Source organism: Falco peregrinus, chromosome 6 (genome assembly GCF_023634155.1).
Source record: "Falco peregrinus isolate bFalPer1 chromosome 6, bFalPer1.pri, whole genome shotgun sequence".
In the NCBI taxonomy this organism is placed as follows: Eukaryota; Metazoa; Chordata; class Aves; order Falconiformes; family Falconidae; genus Falco; species Falco peregrinus.
The window spans coordinates 13,478,635-13,502,111 of NC_073726.1; the positions used below are offsets into that span (position 1 = coordinate 13,478,635).

Here is a 23,477-nt window from a genome sequence, read left to right on the forward strand (position 1 = left end):
CTTGAACTTCAAATGGAGTTAAAGAATGTACAAAGGAATAATTTTAGAAAAGCATTCCTTCTGGTAGACTGTGTCCTACCATTCATCTTAATTGTTCTTCATCTTTCATTTGTCACATTATGAGCTTTCTCTGACAGTAGCAATAAATAACAAAACCTATACTAGAAAGCTTTGAAGAATAGTGTTTAGGGGCACTGAACAAGCTGTGCATTGTAACAACCTTTTAAATCCTACTGTTCTTGTCTTTCACATCTTATTTCTGGCATGTTAAACATACAATGTACTTATTTTGTTAGAAGCTGAATGCTGAACACAAAAGAGTCCCAAAAATGACCATTTTTTGTCAGCTTGATGAAAGTCAGGTTCAGAGTGAAGTAGCTTCAAAGACACCATAATCCAGTATCGCGTTGGCTGTGATAAAGTTAACGTGACTTCTGCTATTCTTTCCTTAAATCTTTTACATTTGGTCACCTCTAATTCCAAGTTAAAAATAAACTATCCCTCAGAAACACAGAGACAATCTACAAAGGAAATGCTTTTTTCTGTATATTGTAAATTGTCCTGTAAAATATAACAATGGTGGGAAAAATGTAGGAACACTATAGAAGTCTTACAAAACTCAGTAAAAGTACTGGTCAGTAATGCCAGTTTAAAAAAAAATATCAAAAAGACATTGGTTCAGGGTTTATGGGGATTTTTAACAATACTGCATAATTTTGAAAACATACCAGTACCACTGGACAAACAACAGAGATTGAAAGACTAAATTTATACTTGTGGTCATAGTGCCTAAATGTCTTGGACTTAATGCTTTAGTGATAGTAATTTTGCCCCGAAAATGCAATACAGCTGTGCCTTTCAAAGGACCGGACTTAATTTTCAAGCTGAAAGGAAAGTGTTTGAGAGATACTTGGCTATTATTTCATCTGGAAATCCAATAAGACAGCACATTTCTTTTCAACTCTCTTGTAGCTACACTTCAAGACTCTCACAAATGAACTATTGTAGACAGAAAGGAGGCTGAAGCATACTTCAAAAGAATTATACCCTATATTCTATATGGGGAAATTTACTGCCCCCATTAGAAACCAGACAAAAAGTCTGATCTAAAATGCACTGAAGCCAGTAGGAATCTTTCCTATTTTAATGAGCTTTGAATCAGCTCTCAATGAGCAAAGAAGAGGGAACCTATGCAGGAACAGTACTTTTGCACAAATCCCATAAAAAAGAAGTGCTGCTCACACAACCCCCATGGCACACAACACTGCAGCTAAGAGTGTGGAGCAGTACTGTACCCCATTGAGTCTGTGCTATTCCCAATTTAACTTTTCCTTATTTCTTTGGGGTTTTTCTTCAAAATCTGGATTGCCTTCAGATCCTAGTTTTCCACTCTACTTAGTATTTCAGCATACTATCTATTTTTGGAGTAACAAAACCCTAGCAGAAACTGAAATTACTCTGTGGGGGTACAGGATGTCTCAATGTTTTGTACAATAATGCACTGACATGTGGCATTTGAAGAGTATGAAATGCAATCCGTAAGTTAGCAAAATACGTGTGTTAAAATCAGGCTTCATAAAGTCACAGAATTAAAATCGAAGGCACTTAACTGGTTTTGAGTGATCTTATCTGCCAAAAGAGACTTGTGATAGAGCCTGCATGCCTTGAGGGAGAGTAAAAATATTTACCACATTCTGCCAGCAAATTTAGGAGGCAAGACCTCTAAGCAGATAGCAAAAAATAAACCAAATCTTAAACTTTTGTATTTAGGTTCTGCAGAAATTCCCCCAAAGTGTTTTTATTCATGTCTTTATTTTTGTTCCGTTTGTCCTGCATGATGAAACCTCTGAAAGTCAAATGTGGTTTCCCAGACTTGCTCTTGGGAGAGTTGACAGGAATGAACAGTGGACCTCCTGGACTTTGAACTCGGGTACAGGAACACATCTTCCATGTGCTTACATCACACAGGTAGTAACAGAAAGTAAGCAAACCTCAAATCAGTTATAAATGCTATGAAATTCAGTATTCAGAAGGTTTCTATAGCAAGGGAACTCCACTGATGATAGGGAGCAAGTCTGGCTGCAAGGCCTGCCATTCTGCTTGTCCCTGCTGGTCTCTGGATTCAGGTTAAGGGAGAGAAAGTTAAATTTTCTTTTTGGAAAAATTTAAAGCATTAATCTAAAGCCTTTAATGGCATTAGCCATTATGCTAATATCCACTCACATACTTTATAAATTGTTGGAAGAAAGTTATCTATTTATTAAAGTTTCAACGGCCCATTCATTTTAATTAAGAGGCAAGAACATGTACAGGCCACGTGCGATTACCAGCAAAACCTCCAACCCAAACAGGCAGCAGAAGGCCTGATGTTCTTGATACGCCTGAGACAAAAGCCAGCTACAATGACTCACTTTAAAAACAACAACAAACCATCTCAGTTTTTTAACCACAACAAAGAATCAAAAGGGAGACCAATTTATTTCTTCTTTTACGCCGTTCACCTTTCAGCGTGACCTGAACGCCGCATGCAGATGCCTGCAATTTGTTCCAGCACCAAGTAATCTCCGAGGAGACTCCCCCCTTCCCGAGTTCCCCAGCTTTCCTCCACACCGCTTGTCCAGGCTGACAAAACACGCCTCACTGTTGGCAGAGGCGGTGGACGGGAGCTGGGTATGGGGCAGAGGTGCAGGGTAGGAGCTGGGCTGTGGTGGGGATGTGTCCCCGTGCCAGCCCTGCTGCGCTGCCTGGAGCAAGGAGGGTACCTGGGCAGAGTGGGAGCTCTGTGCTGGGCTGGGGTGCAGGGCTGCTCCCCGCCATCCCTGGCTCCAAGGAAAAGTGCTCAAAGCAAGGCAGAGACGCAAAGGATCTGCAGGACTCCACAGGAAAATGCTGGGTTTCTTCGCTGCCATCCCTCCTGAGAGGAAGAGATCTTTTTATATTTTTTTTTCCCTCCATTGCACAGCACTCTTCGTAATAACCCAGGAAAAATCTGCTGAAGTCTTAGCTAGCTCAAGTCCACTGGACCAGACCCTCAGAGAAGCTCCCTGTTCCCCTCAGGTTAAAGCAGTTGTATGACATATCTCAAGCAATATGTCCCTCTGAAAGCTGGAAAATATTAGAGGGGGATTCAGATTGAATTTCAGATACTATGCAAAGCAGGTCATCCTCTGTTTGTTAGGAAAAAAACAAGCTTGTTTCTCATATTTTATGTATATGGGTTTAAAGACAGATCAGAAGATGATGAAGAATCTGTTTTATATTTTTTTCAGTAATCATGTTAAATGTCATGGTCCAGTAGAGCATGAAATCTGTCTTAACAGCTAGCAATCCAAAGGGATTTAAGTACTCAGCTGCTTTTTTTTCCTTACAAGCCTTCTAGAAGCAACCTCTACCAACTTGGGCATGCTGTAATTTGAGATTGACTTGTAAGATACATCACTGCCACAGATCCATATTCATTACAGGGTAGACTGGGCTTCTGCTTAGCAGGCAGGGCTAAGCCACATGGGGAAGGGGAGCACCTGGCCAGCCCCACGCCTGCTCCCACCACCCCGTGTCCAAGGTGTGTTCCCCTGGAAAAGCCCTCCCAGTGACTCCATAGGGACTGAAGAGGCAGCCTTGGGGACACACCTCTTGATATAAACATCTCTGCAAGGGCTCCAGGCGCTTCATTCTTAAAACTGCTGAGTGCACACACTCATAATTAAAATTAAAGAGGGCTATACGAGCTCAGCACCTCTGAAAATCAGAAAGCAAGCAGTTCAGAGCCTTAGAAATCTTTCTGGAGGCACAGCAATATGCAGCCACCACTGGAAAGTTTTGCCAAGAAAAAAACATTAAGGGATGCTACTTGTGCTTGAGCTATAGGAAAGACAAAACAACCTGTGCAGGATAGATAAGTAGCTTGGGCCTGCAGAGGCATATAAAAATGTATCAGGATTAATTCTCAGTGTATCCCTTTGACTTGGCGATTCGTAGTCTCATACAAACTCAGGCCGAAAAGGACTATTGGATCATCTAATACAGTCTTTTTGAAATAAATGTGTTCTCGTATAAAGGGAAAGTAAACTGTTCACATTCTGCATTAGCAATTTTTTTTACATCCCCTTCGCCCGAAGGTAAACAGCAATAGAAGGCAAGGCAAACACACACACAGACACACAGAAACAGACACAAACATACACCCTTTCCATCCATTTTGGGTTTGATTCTTATAATGCTTCATTGTTTTTTCATTTAATTTTGCCTGTCTTAGTCCTAAATATTGTATCTGAAAGGTGAACACAGAAAAAAACCACATTGTAAACATATGTTTCTAGATTATTAGCAGCTTTGCCTGTCTACTCTTTAAAAAGTTGTCATAATCATCTGCCTGGTTGAAAGAAATACATCATTTATTTAAGAAAACCTTTTTTTCCCTCTTACTCTCTGAGAGTTTAGCATGTCAAGTTTTCATCTCCATTTATAAGCTGTATGCCCATAAAGGAAAATGTATTTTTAACTACACGGTGTAGTTTAAATGCACTAACGAAAGTAAATGGGTATAAGTGCTGCCAGAAAGTTTTATGCTTGTCCTTCCCTCAAGTTTTCTAGTCCGTTAACTGCCCTATAAACCTCTGTCTTCACAGCTATGTCACACTTCACACCGGATGATTCGGTTACACGTACAGCCGGCCAGTACGAATCCTGCATTAACCATAGCTAAATTAAAACAGGAACGCGCCGCTGTGGCTCTCTGCTTGTCCGTGTGGTTTTGCTCTTGCAGACCCTGGATGGGCTTTGCCTGGCTGGCAGCAGCCTCCGGCTGTCCCCCTTCCCAGGGAGGGGTGCAGCTACAGGCTCACCCCCCTCGGTGGCGAGTGGACCCATGGGAACAAGGAACCAGGGAGGGATGTTAGGAAAAAACATCTCGCCCAGGGTGGTGTTTGAGGGACTCTTCCCAACAGGGAGAAATAACACTTGTTTCTCCAGCACTGGGGACGGATGAGGAGCGGGGGCCGGAGACCTCCTGTGTTGGGTCAGGCTGTGGCAGCTGTGGGTGGGCAGTGCTTTCCCCCACCTCCTCCCCTTGAGAGGTTCTGAGAGAAAGGCTGCTCCTTTCCGTGACTGTCCTTCCCTGTCAGACCCCTGCCAGGCTGGCTCAGACCCATGTTTGCCCACCACGAGTGCTTTGCAGGGCTGAAGCTCTCCGTGGCAAGTCAGGATGACCAGACAGACCTGTCCACCGTGAGCACCTGAGCCCACGGCATTCGGGGAGAGTACGTGCGTCCAGCCAGAGGCTTCATGGACACCGAGGCCGGGGGGAGTCAAGGAGAGCAGACACGTCATTTATCATAATTGCATAAAACATAAACAGAAGATGCCTGCAGAGTACAGGCCACATTCTTCCCCTAGAGATAAATACAAGAAATCCCCTGTTTTACCTCATAAACCCTAGGCAAGCAGGTCTCCTGGGTCCAGGTGCCGCCGGGGCACTCGGCAGACCGGAGGCACTGCTGGCTGCACCAGCCGCACTGCATGAAGGCAGGCGCCAGCAGGCACTGGCTGCAGGACCTGAAGTGATGGCAGCCTGGCCCCTTCAGCGGGATCTTCGTTATCTGTCGATGGAAAGACATGATGCACAAATCCTTTAATGCATACACAAAGCAGCAAGGAGAGTCTCTATTTATGCAACGTGCTGTGGTGCTGCTCAGATTTCACATGTGCAAGCCACGGTTCGACTTCTCTTTAGCTCAGTAATTACAGGATCTTATAAGTAATTTAACTGACATGATTTTAAATTCACTTGGGAGAAACCCTAAAGGCATCTTAATGTTATATACAGTTACTACCAGCATCTGGTGTTTACAGCAAGATAGCAGTTCTTGCTGATGGAAAAAGAAAACAGCAGTGTGCTCCTCCCTATTCTGCACTAGTTCTTGGAAAAAACAGTGTATCTCTGTGTCTTAGTTCATACATTTGTAAGAACAGGCATGATGGCTGTTCCAACTTTGGCAAGGTTGTGTTACTACCTGTGACACACAGCACACAACTGCTCATGTACTTGTTTTTTAACCCCTATCATCAAAACCCCTATACTATACCTAAAATAGGAATTAAAATGTGTATTGTTTAAAATACCAGGATAGTTATGATAATAGTCACTCTAAATATGTAAGAATTCTTTTTAGTCAAAATATTAAAATGAGTATATGATTACATTACTATATAAGTACATCATACTTCTTTACACTTCAGTACCTTCTTTAAACTTATTTTGGACATTTTCTTGAAGATAACTCTTATAAATATCTCATAATTCCTAGTAAATGATTAATTACCAACTTTACTAATGGTTGATGTATTAATGTAAATTCTTATAGATCTCAAGGGGTCAAATTATTGCTAACTATTATGGTTTAAGATCATCTGTAATATTATCTGCTGATCTTTTAAACCTATTCTACGATGTATATCTACTTATGACAACAGCATATTTATAACAGCTCTTCATCTCTTATTAACTCTTCGTAGACTACATGCTAAAGTAATTTTTAAACTTTACTACGAACACTGAGTCTCAATTTTAAACACACCTATGTAACTCTTGCACACACTCCCCTCCTTAAAAAGTTATAATGTTATGACACAAACCAACAAAAGCCAGGAAACTGTGAGCACTATTCTTTTCTTAAGCCATTGTGTGTTTTTTCTGTGCAAGCATTTGAATTAAGGACAGGGTTTCAGCCTCAAAATTTGCATTTCCTGGCTTTTGTTGTTTTATATCACAGCTCTTACATAATTTAAACATTTCTCAATACGAGGCTGTCAGTCTGTTTAGTAGGGGGGGAAAAATTCTTGGAGGAAACCTGTCCCTCCAATGTTCCCAAGGGAATGGCAAGGCTGGGAGGATGCGAAGCATAAAGCAGTGGTGTGAACAGTTGCTCTTACTGGAAGTTGCTGCTCTGAAGGCAGGTTTAGACAGTGCACAGAAGGATTAGATTATGAACCACTCACCTTTTTCCCAGTGACTACCAGGGTATAGCCATCATCTGCTAATGAATCCTCGACAACAACTTGGGGAGAGACGGGATAGGAGTCTAGCTGAAAGCTGACATGTGGAGCTGTGGGTTCTGAACGAGAAACCACTATCTAAGAAAGAAAGAAATTGGGAAAAATCAGCAGGCAGTGTGTGACACAAATGCATGCTGCTCAGTGGTCTCACATTCCTACCACTTCTCTGCTTGCATTAATTACTTTGCATTACATTGCATAATATTTTGCATAATGTTCCATCATGATCTGATTAAAGCACTATAAAATCTACTTTATTTAACACGGCAAAATCATGGCTGTTGGAGGATCCTCAAAATACACCGTATTTATTAAAATATGAAGGAGTCACTGAATGTTTTGTAGTCCTTTAATTTCAGGTATTTGTAAATCAACTGTAAAAAATGAAGATTTGTCATTTAGTCAGACCTGTACTTTTAAGAAAGAAGAACTTTATCTATGTCTATTTAAAAGAATCTTAAAACTCCAGGCCTTCAAAAGTCAAAGATATTTCCGTTTATTCTCACTTTGGTCCTTCAGTTTGGAAAGTAAATGTTAACCTGTGTCAGCAGTATCTGGTTTTGATGCACGTGGGCCCATTAGAGCGCAAACCCATGGCAGGCGCAGGTCATCGCTGCGAGCAGTGCTACAGAGCCACAAGTACATGGAGCTCAGTTCCCAGCACTGGTGAGGTGGCTATTGCTGCAGACAAGCTCCTTGCAAGACATTACTGGGCACCCTGAGGTCTGGTTCCTGATGACTTCTGCGGGAGCCAGGTGTCCAGGACAGAGCACCCAAAGCATCTCTTAAACGACAGGGAGAGCTGGAGGATGCTTTGGAAGATGCTCTAAAACAGGAGCCTAATTTAATTGTCCTGGAGCCCCTTTGCAAGAGCTCTCTCTCTCTCTCTCTCTCTCTTTCACTTGATTTCAGGAGATCTTAGGGAGATTAGTCACACCAGTATGAAATTCCCCCACTAGTCATCTCTCTGCATCTTGAGTTACTGAAATACTTCTGAGAATTTGGGCCTATTCCTGCAAACACACGCTTAACTTTACTACTGTAACTTTGTTGACTTTAATGGGATGAGTCATGGCTGTTAAGCAGAGGCATAAAGCATCTGCAGATTGGGGTGGATATTTGATAGCAAGATTTTATAGGCTTGGGCATGCAATCCAGAAGGATGTGCACCCAAATGTGATAGCATCAGGGAAGAAAGGCAGAGGATTGTTTACATGAGGGAAGATCATGTTCATGTTTCAAAAGCTGCATCACGTGTAGTTTACTTAAGGAATTTAGATAATCAACATTTGCTAGAAGTTGCGATTCAATGGGTTTCATTATGTAAAAAGATTGAAGGCATTCTGGAAATAACTTGTATGTCAAATGTTTAATTTTTCACTATAATGAAGCTTTTCTTCTGACTCCAAAGGCAGCATCAGAACAGCTAGGACATTGACTTACACGATTTCACTGGCTTTTTGCACTGCCAAGGTCTTTCAGCAAGATGGCTGACTCCAAAACCAGACTTAAGAGATGCTGTAATTACAGTTGATGTTTTGTTGTAATTCAAGACTTAAATAAAATATATGAGCGGTTAATTCATGGCGGTAAAGTGCTCTACATCCCAGAGGTATTTACAGTTTGGGGTACAAGAGGCTTTTTTTTTTTTTTTTTCTAAAATGAAACTGGTTTTGTTAAAGACTTTGCTATGGGCTTGTGTCACAGTACAGAAAGTGCAGCTTTTAGAAATCAATAAGGCCTGATAGTTTTCAGTGACACAGAAGTATGGTTTCTGACTCAGTGTATTAGGGCATGAGGCTCTGTTTTTATATTCAGGGCAATGAAAAATAGAATGGACTGCAAAGCTGCATGAAAAAGCTTGATTAATGTTGGCATTATGGGGAGAGGTAACACCACAGCTGCAAATACCTTTTTAGTTGATCATTAGCCGTGTCTCATCTCGAATACCCACTGCTATAAAATGCTAAGAATTCTTTTCTATCATTAATCCAGGCTTCCTCTTATTGCCAAGCATTCTTTCTGATTGAGCCACAGTGTTAACCCCTTAAACACATCTGCGTTGCAACTTCAGAGCAATACATGAAAATTTGGAACCCATTTCTACAATCTTGGAAAAATTTATCCAGTCCTTTGAACACTGACTGACCTTTATTTTACTGAGGCTGATGGTCAAATCACCTGCTCAAAGGCCAAGTGAATAGACTTTGACCTCATGACATGCAGGGAGCTCAGATTACAATTCCTAACTCATTTGGGACTATGCAATAAAAGTCTGGAGTTTGCTTAGAACTTATCTACCAGCCTACAGTGCTGTTGTAACAGATACTAGATGCAAAAATGTTCTTCTTGGTCTATATAACTGCGGTTTTTGCATGCATCAGCCCAGTCCTTGAAATTCTATCTTACCCTTATCCAACATAATCCTAAATAAGAAAGCAATTTGAAGACAGCTTCTACAGCAGGCAGAAGAGGCTACTTAGGACTCCAGCATCGTTCTCAGAAACCTCTGATTTTTATTGCTTGGGACTGGGCTGGTATGCATATAGTGTGGCTTTAATCTACCATGGATACGCCACCATACAGGGGCTACTTCTACCATGGAAATCATTCAGTACTACAGAAGAATTTGTCTTTACAAAGACTATGAAGTGCTGGTTTGGTTTGGGGTTTTTCTAGGGGTGTGTGGGTATGGGTGGTTTTTTTTGGGGGGGGTTACATTTTAATAATTAATGTAATAACCAAGCATGTCGCCAGAGCATAAGAGAAATGAAAGTATATCTATGTGCCTGCACTCAAGCAGCTAGGAGAGGGGGAAGGTCTTACACAGATAAATAATTAATTCAAAGAAAACAAACAGACATTACTAGTATATGGTCAGTCCTTGCAATAGTGAGAAGTCACCAGAGGTGTTCTACAAGATGTCTGTGCTGGGATCCATACTGTTCAACATACCCATAAATGAGCTGGAAAACTGGTTGAGCAGTCCAGTGACAAAGTTTTCTGATGATCTGAAGGTATTCAAGGTGATAAGAATGAGGACAGATTATGAAGGATGGCAGAACAACTTTACAAAACAGCATGTCAAGGCAATAAAATGGCAGATGAAATACAACAAAGAAGATGAATTTAAAGTGGTATATGATAGATAGTTCCATGAAAACATAATTTCACTGCTCAGCAGCAGTAAAAAAAAAAAACCCAAGCCCCTAAACAAATAAAAACTTAGGAATTATTAGAAAAATAATAGAGAACAAATCAGAAAATATCCTGATGTCATATAAATTCATGGCTTGCCTGAACCTTCAGTTCTCTGTGCAGTTCTGGCTGCCTCATGACAAAAAGAGTATGTTAAAATAGGAGAAGGTTCGGAGAAGGGTAACAAAGATGATCAGAAGGCTGTAATGAACGATGACTGAGTAGGGTAGGTGTGGATATGCTATGAAAAGGGCATAGAGAATCATGAGTGGGTAGAGACTGACCATTTACTTTCTTCTAATCAAACTACTAAACACCACCAAAAGACAAAAGTGAGAGTCAGGTTCAAAGCAAACAAAGAGTAAGACTTTCTAGCCATATGTGATGACCTATGGGACTCCTTGCTGAAGGATGTGACTGCAAGAGGAATACACATTCAAAGGGAAATTCCACATGTACATGGAAAGAGCTAAATAGAGAAAACCCAGTAGCTCAGGAAATCCCCAGAATGGAAAATAGCTGGAGGCCTGAAGCAGAAAGTGTAATGTATGTTGCCTGATCCACTTGTCACCACTGCTGGAGACAGAGCACTGAATTAGATGGACCCTTCGTTTAAACCCATATGGCTCTTCTGATGTTCTTACAAATAACTCTTCTGAGAATCATATTCATTGTCAGTAACTGCAACCCCAGACATCCTTTGCAAAGCAAACACAGTATTTATGTCCCTCTATTTAAGAGAAAAACAAACAAGTATGTGGTCTTTCAGCATAGCTCAAAGTACTTCCACAAAGATAACAGCCAACAGTTAATTAATGAATATATTAATTTATATATCCTTTATACTGGAAGTCAGTGATCACTTAGGCCCATGAACATTAAAATAATTCATTTAAATATTCTTTCACTGCCATTCATTTATGCATAATACGGGAAATTAAGACTGTAATAACTGGAGTTGAAAAACAGCATGCAACAGCTTCTTTTAAAAATCATTTTGATGCTCAGTTCTGCCAGTCAGCAGGATTGAATTACAAATGTTACTGTCTACATGTTGAAATACCTTCTGCAAAAATGAGAGGCCTTCTAAAAGCAATCCCATCTAAGTATCATATTGTTATTTTTTTCCTAGATGTCTGGCAGGTGTACACCATTACCCAGCAGAGATAGGCTCAGGGTTAACTTTATTGTGTAACGCCTCAAATGCCCTGGGATATGCAGCATAGCCTTGCAAAGGGCACATATGTATCTTTCTAAATGCTGTATATCATCCTAATCCATGGAGAGTATAATGGATCTCCTCTGAGGATCTCCTCTGAAGAGTGTAAGCTTTTCTACTCAAACTGAATATTAAAACATGTGTGCTCTCAAAACAGTTATTTGGCACCAGGTGTTAATTTTGATGATATGGATTTTGCATTATGCAATATTTGATTTTTTTTTTTTCTCGGAGAATCAAGATACATTCTCTACCACAGAAAGAACTGCTATTATAAAACTGATAAAAGTTGAGCTATAGATACGAAGATGTTACTTACCAAGAGTTTGCCACAGTTTTCTGTTCATTTAAAAACAATAAAGTGGGAAGGATTGCAACTATTCACATACCTACAAATGCATGTGTGCACAGTTTGCATTTAGCCTTAAATAGGTCAGACTGCCAGTCCAGGTGAATTGCTGGACCACAGAGGCAAGACAGCAGTGGGCACTGAGGAGGACATCCATTGCAATGACTCCACGGGCATGTCATCACTTTTTCCTCCTTCAGGCTCTGTAAGGTTTAAGGTCCATGCTCATGTATTTCTTGACCTCCTCACACTTGCTTCCAACACGGTTTCCCACTTGCACTGGTGGGTTTTGTTATGACTACACTCGTCCAGTGGGGCAGGAATTAGATTAGAAGAAGTCTTTTGAAGGTGGAAATGGCTCCCAGTATACTATGGGTATTTGAATGGATTTGAATGACCACGCTGAACGATGATTCTGTACAGAGCAAAGTACAGAGCAAAGAGCTCCGTAGCTCTTCGTGTCAACTCATTTTGCTGATCGGCTCAATGGCTCTGAGCCTCAGTTCCTGGAGAGGCGAGGCCTTACCACTTTGCTGTTTGCAGGAGGAGAGCAATGCTGAAGGCTTGGCTCTCTTCTTGCTGAATTCTGGGACACATTTTTCCAAGCCTTGACTGCAGTTACAAATAAAAAGCAGATGTGATTATTTTTGTCTATACTAATTTCTGTAGCATGCATTATGTTCCCTGGCATGTAATCTATGAAAGCAACTATGACACATGTTATTTTCTCTCTTTTCAGGGAAATGAGATGTGTGTTAAAGTTTGGTGGTGGTGTTTGTTTTTAATCATAAGTGTTCCTGGGAAATGAGTGTGACTATCAAGTGTTTGGTCTACTTGCATGTGAAAGCCAACAGATTCATACTCAGGGTGTGAAAATTTACCAAACCATTGACCTGTGAAAGCCCCGTCCCTATTCCTTATCAGACAGAATCAGGGGTACCAAATGAAAAGATAAGGCAGCAGGTTAAAGAAACCCCACAGGAAGCTCTTCATCATTCAAAGTGGAATGAAATTATGGAAGTCGTTCTCACCATGGAGGTACCATGAAGGACAAAACAACAAATAATTTCAAAATACAATAAGCAAAACTGATGGAAAAGAAGTCCATAAAGGGCTATTAAATGCCAGATATGGTGCAATTTCCAGCTCAGGGAACCTCTGAGCCACAGAGTGCCAGAAGCAGGAGAGTACTTGGAGAGGTATCACTGTGTGCTTTTACCTGCCTCATACTTCTCCCTTACCCATCTTAGCCTCTGTCAGAGATAGGAAGCTCTGCTCCTTGAACCCTTATTCTAACCCCATACATCTTTCTCAGCGAAAAATCTGGTTAAAAATACTGGGATATAATGGGTCCCTAGAATAAGGTTTATTATTATTTTGTATTGTTATGTGTCTAACAAGTGCAGAGAGGCCCTGAGGAGGATGACGTGGCCTGTTGCGTGACATGCTTTACTCCAATGAGACCCATCTGTGCCATCATGCTTTGGTTCACGTGTCCTAAGCCATTTTCATTCCAGAACCTGTTCAGACATGACAGTGCATGACCATGTTTCGCTAATGCTTGACTTCTCAGCTAGAGCTGGCTCATATCCATCTAGACTGGACAGGACCGCAGCCAGCACGTGGCTGACTGCATCTCAGGCAGTAGGTATGCCCATAGAAGGACCCTGTCCTTTACCTCCAGAAGCAACAGATGGATGTCCTACTGGCCTGTGCAGATGAGAGGGCACATGGGGGAGCTCCTCACTCCACATGCAGCCAGTGCTGCCCCACTGTGCTCTGGCAGAGTCAGAAGGATGAGACGGCCCTGCTGCCAAAACTGGATCTAAAGAGAGTGGTTGCCCACAGCAGCTGTAAAATGTACAGTGAAAACTTCTTTATCCCTTCCTCCTCAAGGTTACCAACAAACAGTGCATTTGCTTGGCCTTTACCTCGGTGAGGCCAGTGTAGGGAGCACATGCAGTATTCCGCTTCCAAACATAGCATTATACTGAAAACCAGCCTCTGCATATATCAAGGGCATCACACTCTTGTTCACTGTCAAGGCCAAACCAAATGTGAGCTTTTCAGAATAAATCTTGTAAAACTTTCTCATATCCCACTCTCCCCAGAGCTATCAGAAAGATTTCCCCTTCCTGAAGAACTTTGCTCTTCATCACTCAAAAGTCACTCTCTGAAATAATACCAAGCTCCAGGCAGGAAAAAAACCCCACATATCACCTTGGAACTGAGCAAAAATAGAAGATATTTTATCTCAATGTATTATGGTTGGCTTTTTTTGACAAACTCTAATTTCCAAAAATATTGCCTGGTAATGGAAGTGTCTTTTGCAGTTCTGAGTCTTATTCTCAGCATAGCTTCTTTGGCTTGAGTAGAGTAAGGCTGCTTTACACCAGCTGAAAATCTGATTCTTCAGCTATAGCAGTGTGACTGGGTGCTGTTTTCTAATCAAATAACCACTGTGAAATACCTGATTCACTTTGCACCCAACAGCTGTACTTTCAGTCTGTGTTCCCAGTCACACTCTAAAAACAAGCACAATAAGAAAGGCCGAAACAGCTGCAACTTCTCAACAGAAAAAAAAAAAAGGGGGAAAAAAGCTTGTTGTCAGGCTCCAGCTTAGGAAGGAAGTAAAACCATTTTTCTTTTCCGTCTCATGCATGTCAGCTGTCTTAGAAAAATTATTACTGCTCTGTTTTGTAACAGAAACTCCACAATATTTGGTAAACTACAAACTCCAATCTATTCATGGCCAAATACAGATTTAACATTTCTGATGCAGCCAAAACATGCTCAGTATGTCAATGGGCTGCAATTACTCCCCAGGAGAGCTTTGGAATTCACCTCCTGGCCCCAATTATCCTCCTTAAAAGAACTCATGAATCTTCTGTATTTGGACCATCCAGATCAATTTTGTTTTAGATTTTGGCTGAAAAAATGAAACATTTAGTAAAGGAGGTTGTATTTCCTTTCCAGAATTAGTTATTTCCAGAGCTGTTTAAGCGAGTAGTTCTATTTAATCAAACTAAAAGCACAAGCAGAAAACAACAGGTGACTTATTCTTTGGTTGGATAAAACGTACCTGCTTTTTCATTCTGAATATTATCGGCTCCTCAGATGACTTTTTTTAAAATAAGGAAAATACAGAGTGTATTCTGAGTTGGGTCATTAGCACAGTTTTGATGGGTAATACCATAAGCTTCAGTGGAATCACTTGTAAAGATAGGAATTATTCATTGTGTTATTTCTCTAAATACATCAAAACCCCAGAACAGGTAGCTATCATCTACAGAAAGAAAAACTTTGTTCCCAGAAACTACATATTAAAACTTCTGTTGACTTTTGCAGCAGTGCTGTGCTATAGTTGTATGGTAAAGAGAGAAAATGGAAATGGAAACAAAGTCAGAGATGATGGGGTGATAGGAAGGCAGGAAGTTATGAGCAAAAGAAACGCAAAAGGGGATGGAAAGATGACAAGAAAAAGAAAAGAAAGTGGTTGGCTGCTTATCAAATATAAGCAAGTATAATGGGACAATATGAGAAAAATTTTCAAATAAATTTCTCTCAGGTTGAGTATCAGTAGCTTGCTTCCACAGCTTACTGGCTTCCACAGCACAGGCTCGGATCTTCAATTCCATTTAGGTAACATGATTGCTACATTTTAAACATCTTCCCCCCGCCCCCCCCCCAAAAAAAAGTTCATAATTAAAGGAAACGCTAAGTTAATACAGCAAAAATGTGAATCAAATGTTCAATACTTTCACCAAGCTGTTTCATATTTGGGCACTTCAGGGTGCGGTTGTCAGAGGCAGAGGTACTGTTCTACTATTTCTTTTAATCTCATGGATGACTGCTAGTGCTGAAATTTATGTCACAAACTAAATTGCCCAAATATGGTAAGGTTTGGTATTTCAAAGAGGATACAAGATGAACTGGATTCACTGGAAGGACTGAGCTGATTTTCTAATTTTAGAACCCCATATATGAATATCTTTTTTCCTTTTACTTTTAAATAGCTGGCATGAAAATATGTTCGCAAGATATTAATGCAATATAACCAGTTTTAAAATGGGTACCCTGATAGGTAGAATTTTACAACCAATTTTCTCTGAAAGCATACCTGTCTCTGAAGGGAGACAGTCAACTCTGAATAGCTACAAGTTACAAGGGGATTGCATGTACAAAGAGCTAAAAATACGAGTGCAAATGACCATGCAAAAATGAGGTATGTAATAAGTGAAAAACTGAGGATTCTTTGCAATATGTTCCAGAAGATTTGTGAATGAAACACCAGAAAAATAGAACATCATTACATTTCTTTGCTAAAAAATTTGGGGAAGTGTTTGGGATATCTTTCTGATATATTAAGTCATTGTTAGATTATCCTGATTTTTTTAACCCATTTTACTTCAGTAATGGTCTTTTAATAACTCAATTTTTAATGATCTCCATCTCATTGCAGTTAATAGCTGTATTTCCATAGAAACACTGCAAATCTGCTTTAGTTGGGCATTTGCTAATGAACATGTTTGAAAGCACTTCCTAGAGAACTATTAGTGGAAAAAAATAAAAAAGATTTAATGTAAGTGAACATTAAATTCTGCAAGAAGCTGTGTCTGCTGTACCCTACAGGCCTAGAATCCCTTTCAAGATCCTTTAAAAGCAGAACAAATATCTGGAGGCAGTGTCACTAAAGGCAGTCAGTATGCTTATTCTCCTGTTGGTTGCACCAAACCCTCGAAGAAAGAGCTCCTCCTTATTACAATATGAACCCAGTGCTGACTTCCCCCTGTAGCTCAAGCCAATCTAATTCAATTATGAGAATATTTCTGCTAATGGCAATGTGTAGTTTACACAATAGCCTTTCTTTTGATCTGTAACTGAACCTGGAATGGGAAATGTATTCTGGAAATATTTTAATTGTTCCTTGAGTTGGGCAAACGCCTGAATGAAGTGTGTGGTGCAGGACTTGAATGAATAATTTAAAGAATGTTACAAATAAAAATAATGCTGCCTTGCGCTTTCCACAAAACTTCCCTAAAAGCTTTGTGACAGCCCAGAAGAAATGCTGTGAGTAAGACAGTAGTTGCTATTAACTGTATTTTGTAGATAAGGAAATGGCTTCAGAAAGGTTAAACAAATTGCTCATGTTCACTGTTCGAACCAGTACCTACATTTAAGAACAGAGCATAGATGGTGCTGTGCTCAGTGCGTAGCTCTTAGCATTTGCCCCTTCTGTGCTGATGACAAACTGCAGGTTAAATTTACCCAAGGTCATCAAGGGAAGTTCGGGTACAACCAGCAGGGCTGTCACTGAATATTTTGTTAAATTTTTATCTTTTAGGGGGAAAGAGAAACACGATTTCCTCCAACTTTTCATCTGTCCTTTGTGGTAAATCACGCTGACCTCCTTCCGTGTAGGAGCATTATGGATTTTGCATTGTGGGGCAGGTTCTGTGTCCAGTCTGTGCAGAAGACAGAAGTGGAGGTATAGGATTTCCTTCGCCCAGAAACGGTGCATGTACTGGGGACAATTTGTAACCCTACTTACTGTACGCAGTAAGGACAGGAAAGGAGAGGAAAGGAGAGAAGAAAGGGAAAGCTTGTTTTTATGAAAAGTTACATATGCCCAAGTATTTTCTAATGGAACGTTACAGAAAATGCGAAAACTGGAAGGGCACAGCAACTGATAGCCTTCTCAAGGGGTTTCAGTTAATGATGACCAGGGAACAACACTACTAGCTTAGATGACACTCTGCGGCCTACAGAGCAAGAAAGGCCAAAGACTGCCAATACTTCAGGAAGCCCAGTGGAAGACAAGTAATACTGGCAGAGAAAAGGGCAGTCCTTGGGTGCTTGGGTGCAAGAGGAATCCAGGCTGAGCTGTACATCCAGGCTGGGCTCAGTGGCAGCTGGAGAAGCCAAGCTCTCCAAGGTGCTCACTGCACGATGGCAGTGCTTGAAATAAGATGGGTGAATAGAGGGAGCCCTTGGTGCTTTCAAAGTATTTTCTATTCTTATGTTTGATTTTGACCACCAAGTTTTTAAAAGACTGCTGACTTTTGTTATTTTGTTTATTTTGTTAGTTACCTACAAAGAAGTCATGTAGTATAATCTACCTGTCTAATCAGTTATGTACTCGGTGGAGGGAGACAGGCTTCTCAGGAGGGTGATTTACCACATACTATGGAAAACATATTTTAGGACAGGAAGAATTGCTGTCCAAAAGAACAGGGGGAGATGGGAATGAGCAAGAGCCCAAAAAATTAAGATGCACTCAGAGAAACTTAAAAGTAGGTGGAGGAGGAGCTAATCTCAATTCTACAGCTGTGAGTCATAGGCTAAGGGTATATTAGCAAGTGATCTGGTGCCAGAGGAGTGGATCAGTATATAGAAACAACTACTGCTGAGGCTCCTGCTTCTACATTATAAGCTGTCTTGGCATTTTACATTGAACTAGGTTCAGTCTGATCCTCTAGACCAAATGCTCATATGAAGTGTGTATCTGAAGCTGTCTGGACAATCAGTCACTGTTTCAGACCTTTCTGCCCCAGCTGGGGTTGCAGCATATTTGATGTGTACTCATGACAGAGCTTTCAGTTTAGTTTCCTTTGAAAGGAATCTAGTTTGTATGGACCAAAACTGCTCTGTGATCTGAGCCAGCTGGACTAAGTGGAGATCATGGCAGAACGTGCCCCAGAACCATTGCTCCAGACCACAAAGCCCATGTAAACACTTAAAATGCTGAATGCTCTATTAGGCACTTCGTTTGTATTCCAGAAGCTCTACTTTGCTCAGGAATTTCAATTTTCTAATGCCCCGTTAAACCGGGATAATACTGCTCCTCGCTCTTCACCATCCCGCTAAACTCCAGTATGGTTTTTTTTTTTATTGTGAAGGTGTCATAGTAATATTTACCTGCATGAAGTGACCGTCCGAAGTTCCCAGATTAGCAACGGTAAGGTTCCCTTTGGTGAAGACAGATATCGAAGTTAGCAGGACACTGTTGAACTGGCCCATGAACAAGTCAACCCTCTGCAAAGGAGTCGTAACTTCTAAGCGATATTCATCATCTTGTGCTCTGCAGTATGAAGCATTTCTTGAAAAAGCCTGTTGAAAATGAAGTACAGATGAGTACCGTCTTTACGAGTAGGAATAGATCTTTGTCAGAGTGAAGTCATTTAGCACAAATGCATTTGACCAAAAGTATTTAAAAATGTTTCAAACTTAATTGCTTCATCAGTTATGATGTTCCATGAGGAAGGCAATGACTTCTTAATGTTATGGAAATGTTTCTTTTAAGTTTTTTTTTATCTTGTCTGTTGGGAATAAGACATAGGGTCTTTATTTAACCAGATGATATGTGTATATGTACATGCATCAAGGTATCCTTTCTGTCAGTGACTTCCATCGTGCTGCTTCTTCAAGGGTCTAAGATTCTTTGACTGCAGAGCCTGCCCAGCAACACACCTGCTTCTAAAACAGTGATACTTTGAAAATTTTTCTCTAAAAATGCTGCAATTTTTTCAACCTTTTATTGCATTACAGTAACAATTTCCAGTATTCTTCTATTGTTTTCACCACCTTTTCCAGTGGTAAGAGAGAAAAAGGGAGAAAAAGATGGAGAAAGAGAAAAGGGAGATAAACCAGGAAAAATATGTTTCTGATTGTATATTTAAATGAAACTATGGGGAAGCCAGCTTTTTATAATTACTTAGGCGATCGTATTGATCATCTATGGCTCATGCTCTATTTTGTCCAATCTCTGTATTTCTTGAGTGTACTATAATAGTTGCTGCATTTGCAGGATTTTCTCTTTCAGTTTGGGAATAGAGAATACAGGTTTTTAATTTGCATTGGAAAAATTATTGGACAATACACTTTTAAGTTCTCTCTTGAGAAGAATATAACCTGTTGTGCTGACAATTCAATAGTAATCTATTAACTGGTAATTCCATTACTATTGATACTACATCATCTGTTTTGGTGAGACTGTACAGATAATAACCAGGAACCCCCTGAAGAATCTCTAACTGGTTTAAATTTGGAAGCTATCTAGCACGTTCCCACTGTGACATACTTTATGAATGAACATGTAGGGACATTATAAAGGACCTTATGGTGATTCCTCTGTTGTAATCAATAGAGAGCTTCATTTTTCCCAATTTTTTTAATTGATTTGTTGTTGTTACAAATGTGTTTTTTAAAAATCTTTTAAAAAGCTTGAACTAAACCTTTAAAGACAGTCAGAGTATTTCCACTAAATTAAATAGATCTGGATCATACCCTTAAAGAACATGTAGTAGTAATTATTTTTTTTCTTCTTTTCTGGATTCTAGATGTTTTTCTCTCAAAGTACTATGAGAAACCAAGCAATGAACAAAAGAGTTTCTTGCTGGCTTAACTGCTGAATTCTGGAAAAAAACCCAAGGCTTTGAAAATGCCATTAACAAAATGTTCAAGCTAATAGCTCAGTCCTTTGCTGCTGAATTGTAACATTTCTGAACTCTGCACAGCAACAGCACTGATGGGTGAAGTTTTTCCCTCAAAGTACTACAAGAAAACAAGCAATGAACCAAGAATTTCTTGCTGGCTTAACTGGTGAATTCTGGGGAAAACAACCAAGGCACTGAAAATGTTATTAACAAAATGTTCAACCCAACAGGGCAGTCCTTTGCTGTCGAATTGTAACATTTCTGAATTGTGCAGGGCAACAGCATTGGCAGGTAGTTTTCTATGACCCCTAGGAGTTGCAGTCAGCACTGCCAGTTTTTCTCCAGTTGCCCTGTCAATTTATTGTATTATTTAGGTAAAAACCTGTGTAAGACCAAGCAAGAGCAACTGAAATCTCTGTGCAGTGCCTTAATGATACAGAAGAAGAGCTTTTAGATTTAATACAGCAATGACTTAACAGTTTCGTTATCCACATGCTAAAGGGTTTGCTGTATTAGTTTTCACATTAACTGTTAACGTATGGTATGTTTTGCTCAATAGGAACTGAACTAATACTTTACATTAGGAACATTGAAAACACATCAACGGGCAAATTTAGCTTTTCTTTGCTTCAGTCACCAAACAAGCTAAAAGCTTTATTCTTTTGCGCTCATATCCTACCCAGTCTAAAAGTATTTCTGAAACATCTGTGCAAAGATTACTCATACAGTGAGTATGAACAGTTCAAGTGCAGAAAGATGTACAGTTTTCATGCTTTTTTAAATAAGGCAGATTTCTGAATTTACCCTCCCCCAATTTTGGGATGTCTGCTCTTTGCTGTAAATCCCTTTTTTTTTTTTTTTTCTTTTCTTTTTTTTTTTTTCCATAAGCAAACTTTAGGAAGAGACATTTCTGTGCTAACCCTAAAAAAGTACTTCCTTCTATGTAGTCATCTCAATACAATTTGAACATCCTGACATGTCTCATCAAACCCTGTTCAAGCTCTTTTTAACAAGTGGCTAGATTTTCCTGCTTGTTCCGACACCTTTCCTAGCTTCCCCGAAGTCAGTTCAGCCACAAAGTCAGCTCAGCCTTCCTCAGTGATGTTGTAATTTTGGGTATCTGCCCAAGAACCTGCAGATTGTTTCACATATGGCTCTCTTACAAAACCTGGCGCTTTATGGATTAACCATAATGTAAGGTTAGCTGTTTAAGAAATAGGAAGGCTTTCATCTTCGAGTAGAAATGCAGAGATTAAAAGACTACTTGGAAAACTAAAGGAAGATTGATAACATGGAAAACTGAGGCTAAGAAGCTGCTTTAAATTAACTCTTTGAAGCCTGAATCTCTCCCTTCCTCCCTCTCTCCCAGTATACACATAAGTATCCATTTTGGCTGTCAATGTGGAAAAATAACTGATGTCAGATGATGCACTCTGGATACTATGCCAAGTTCCAGTGACAAATCACACAACTATTAAAATGGATGATTAGAGCACGGGTACGTGCTTGGGTTGGGCTATATTACTTCTTTTGCAGGACAAGAGGTGCCAATTGCATATGTGATTCATAGTGAGGGCTTTATGAAGCTTATGTAGGTGTGCCACTGGAATGCAATGAGGTGTGGGCAAGCCCTGACCTTCAGCAATGTCCAGAAGGGTAGAAGATAACCAACACTATCTTATTTGTTCATAGGGGAAGTTATGGTGTGTCGGAATTCACCCTGGATTCAGTCCACAGAAGATGAACACGCCAAAAAAGTCTCTAGACGATATTGAGCTGGGCCATCAGGAACTGTCGCTGTTTGGCAGTCAACTGATGATTTATATATCATATTCAGTGAGCATAAAAATAATATTTCGGACAGAGTCTGAAGCCAAAAGTGCAAAGCTGGAAGGAAATCTTAAAGCCACTAATGAAAATCTTAAAAACCCACCCAGTTAGGTCTGTGTCAGAACTGATCATAGAGTCTAGTCTCTAGTCTGAATACTAGACTGAGGGAAAAACTGTTATTTGCAGTGACTGCAGTTTGGAGAAACTCTCCTCCAGGCTTGTCCTTCTAGACCTGGACAACACCTGTTCTTCTTAGTTAAGTGCAGTGCTCAATTAGAAAGTGATACTGCGTGTTTTATCTTGGTGTTACGTTTTATGTCTTGAATAAACTAGAAATTTGACTTAATCACTGCAGAACAACCTACACTGTCTTGTGAGTGATTCAGAGGACACGATTAAAATTAAGATTTCATTTGACAAATTGGAGTAATGGTCTGAAAGTAACTTGGTAAAATTTCCTACTGTCAGTTGTGAAATACTACAGTTAGGATGAAGAACTCAAGTGAAAGTATGAATAAGCAGGAGTCTATTTCCTGCTGGTTTGTTTATATGACTGTTAACTTGTTGGCTGTCAGGAATCAAATTCTTAAGTATCAACTTCTGCTTGCTGCTATGGATCCTGGGAGTCTCCCTCAGGAGAAGTGGACACCCCCAAGTGCTGACAATATTTATCCTTTGAGCACTTCTGTGACATAACATGGAGCAGGGGGGAATGAGCTACTGCAAAACAAACTAGATCCTGTATCTGCAAATGGAAAAAAATCCTTTTTCAAAGAAAGTGCTGTACAAGTGAATGGATAGATGACTCTACATAACAAATTGATTCCCAAGACAATTAAAATCCAAGAGTGTATGACTTGCTCATCTCTTCTGTCATGGAGGTCAGTGAATTAAGATGAATAATAAAACTACAGTTTTCAGGAGCGTGTCCTATTGGAATCAAGCACATAATGGTGAAGAATTTACATGTACGGCAGAGTCTGAAAAGGAAGAGTAACTGTGAGGAACATATAAGAACCTTATAAGATTTTCCTCGCTGAATATTCTTGTGCATTTTTAGCCAACACAATTTTGCTGTTCTTTAATACATCTGAGTTTTCTGTGTAGTTTGCAGCATTTGTCTTCAGGTGAGAAGTGCTTTTGATCACTTCTTCTCTCCATGTGAAATACAAGAAGTGACATTCTGGCCCCAATAACTCAGTGAAGCCAGGCTGTTGCCTGAAAGAGGATGAATGACTTGATCATCATCACATTGGAGGTCTGTCAGAGCACTGGAGTTAGAACCTGTATTGTGTTTCCCAGTCCCATGTAAATAAAAGTGAGGGACATCATAAATTTTGCCTGCCTATCATTATTTTTGAAAGAAATTACTCCTTAAATTTCATAAACCCCA

At 40.1% G+C, this 23,477-nt stretch overlaps 1 protein-coding gene across 4 annotated transcripts in view; it reads right to left on the bottom strand.

Annotated features, from left to right (window-relative positions):
- The window catches only part of MET (MET proto-oncogene, receptor tyrosine kinase), a 90,896-nt gene that overhangs the window by 36,531 nt on the left and 30,888 nt on the right, over positions 1-23,477 (bottom strand). For 3 of the 4 annotated variants that reach the window (XM_055808266.1, XM_055808265.1, XM_055808268.1), the window contains exons 3-5: positions 18,738-18,929; positions 6,997-7,131; positions 5,424-5,597 (exon numbers count right to left, since the gene is read on the bottom strand). In XM_055808266.1, the coding sequence (XP_055664241.1) occupies positions 5,424-5,597; positions 6,997-7,131; positions 18,738-18,929 (501 nt within the window). Of the gene's footprint in view, positions 1-5,423; positions 5,598-6,996; positions 7,132-18,737; positions 18,930-21,244; positions 21,250-23,477 lie in introns of those variants that run through there. The other variant, XM_055808269.1, reaches the window with a different exon arrangement.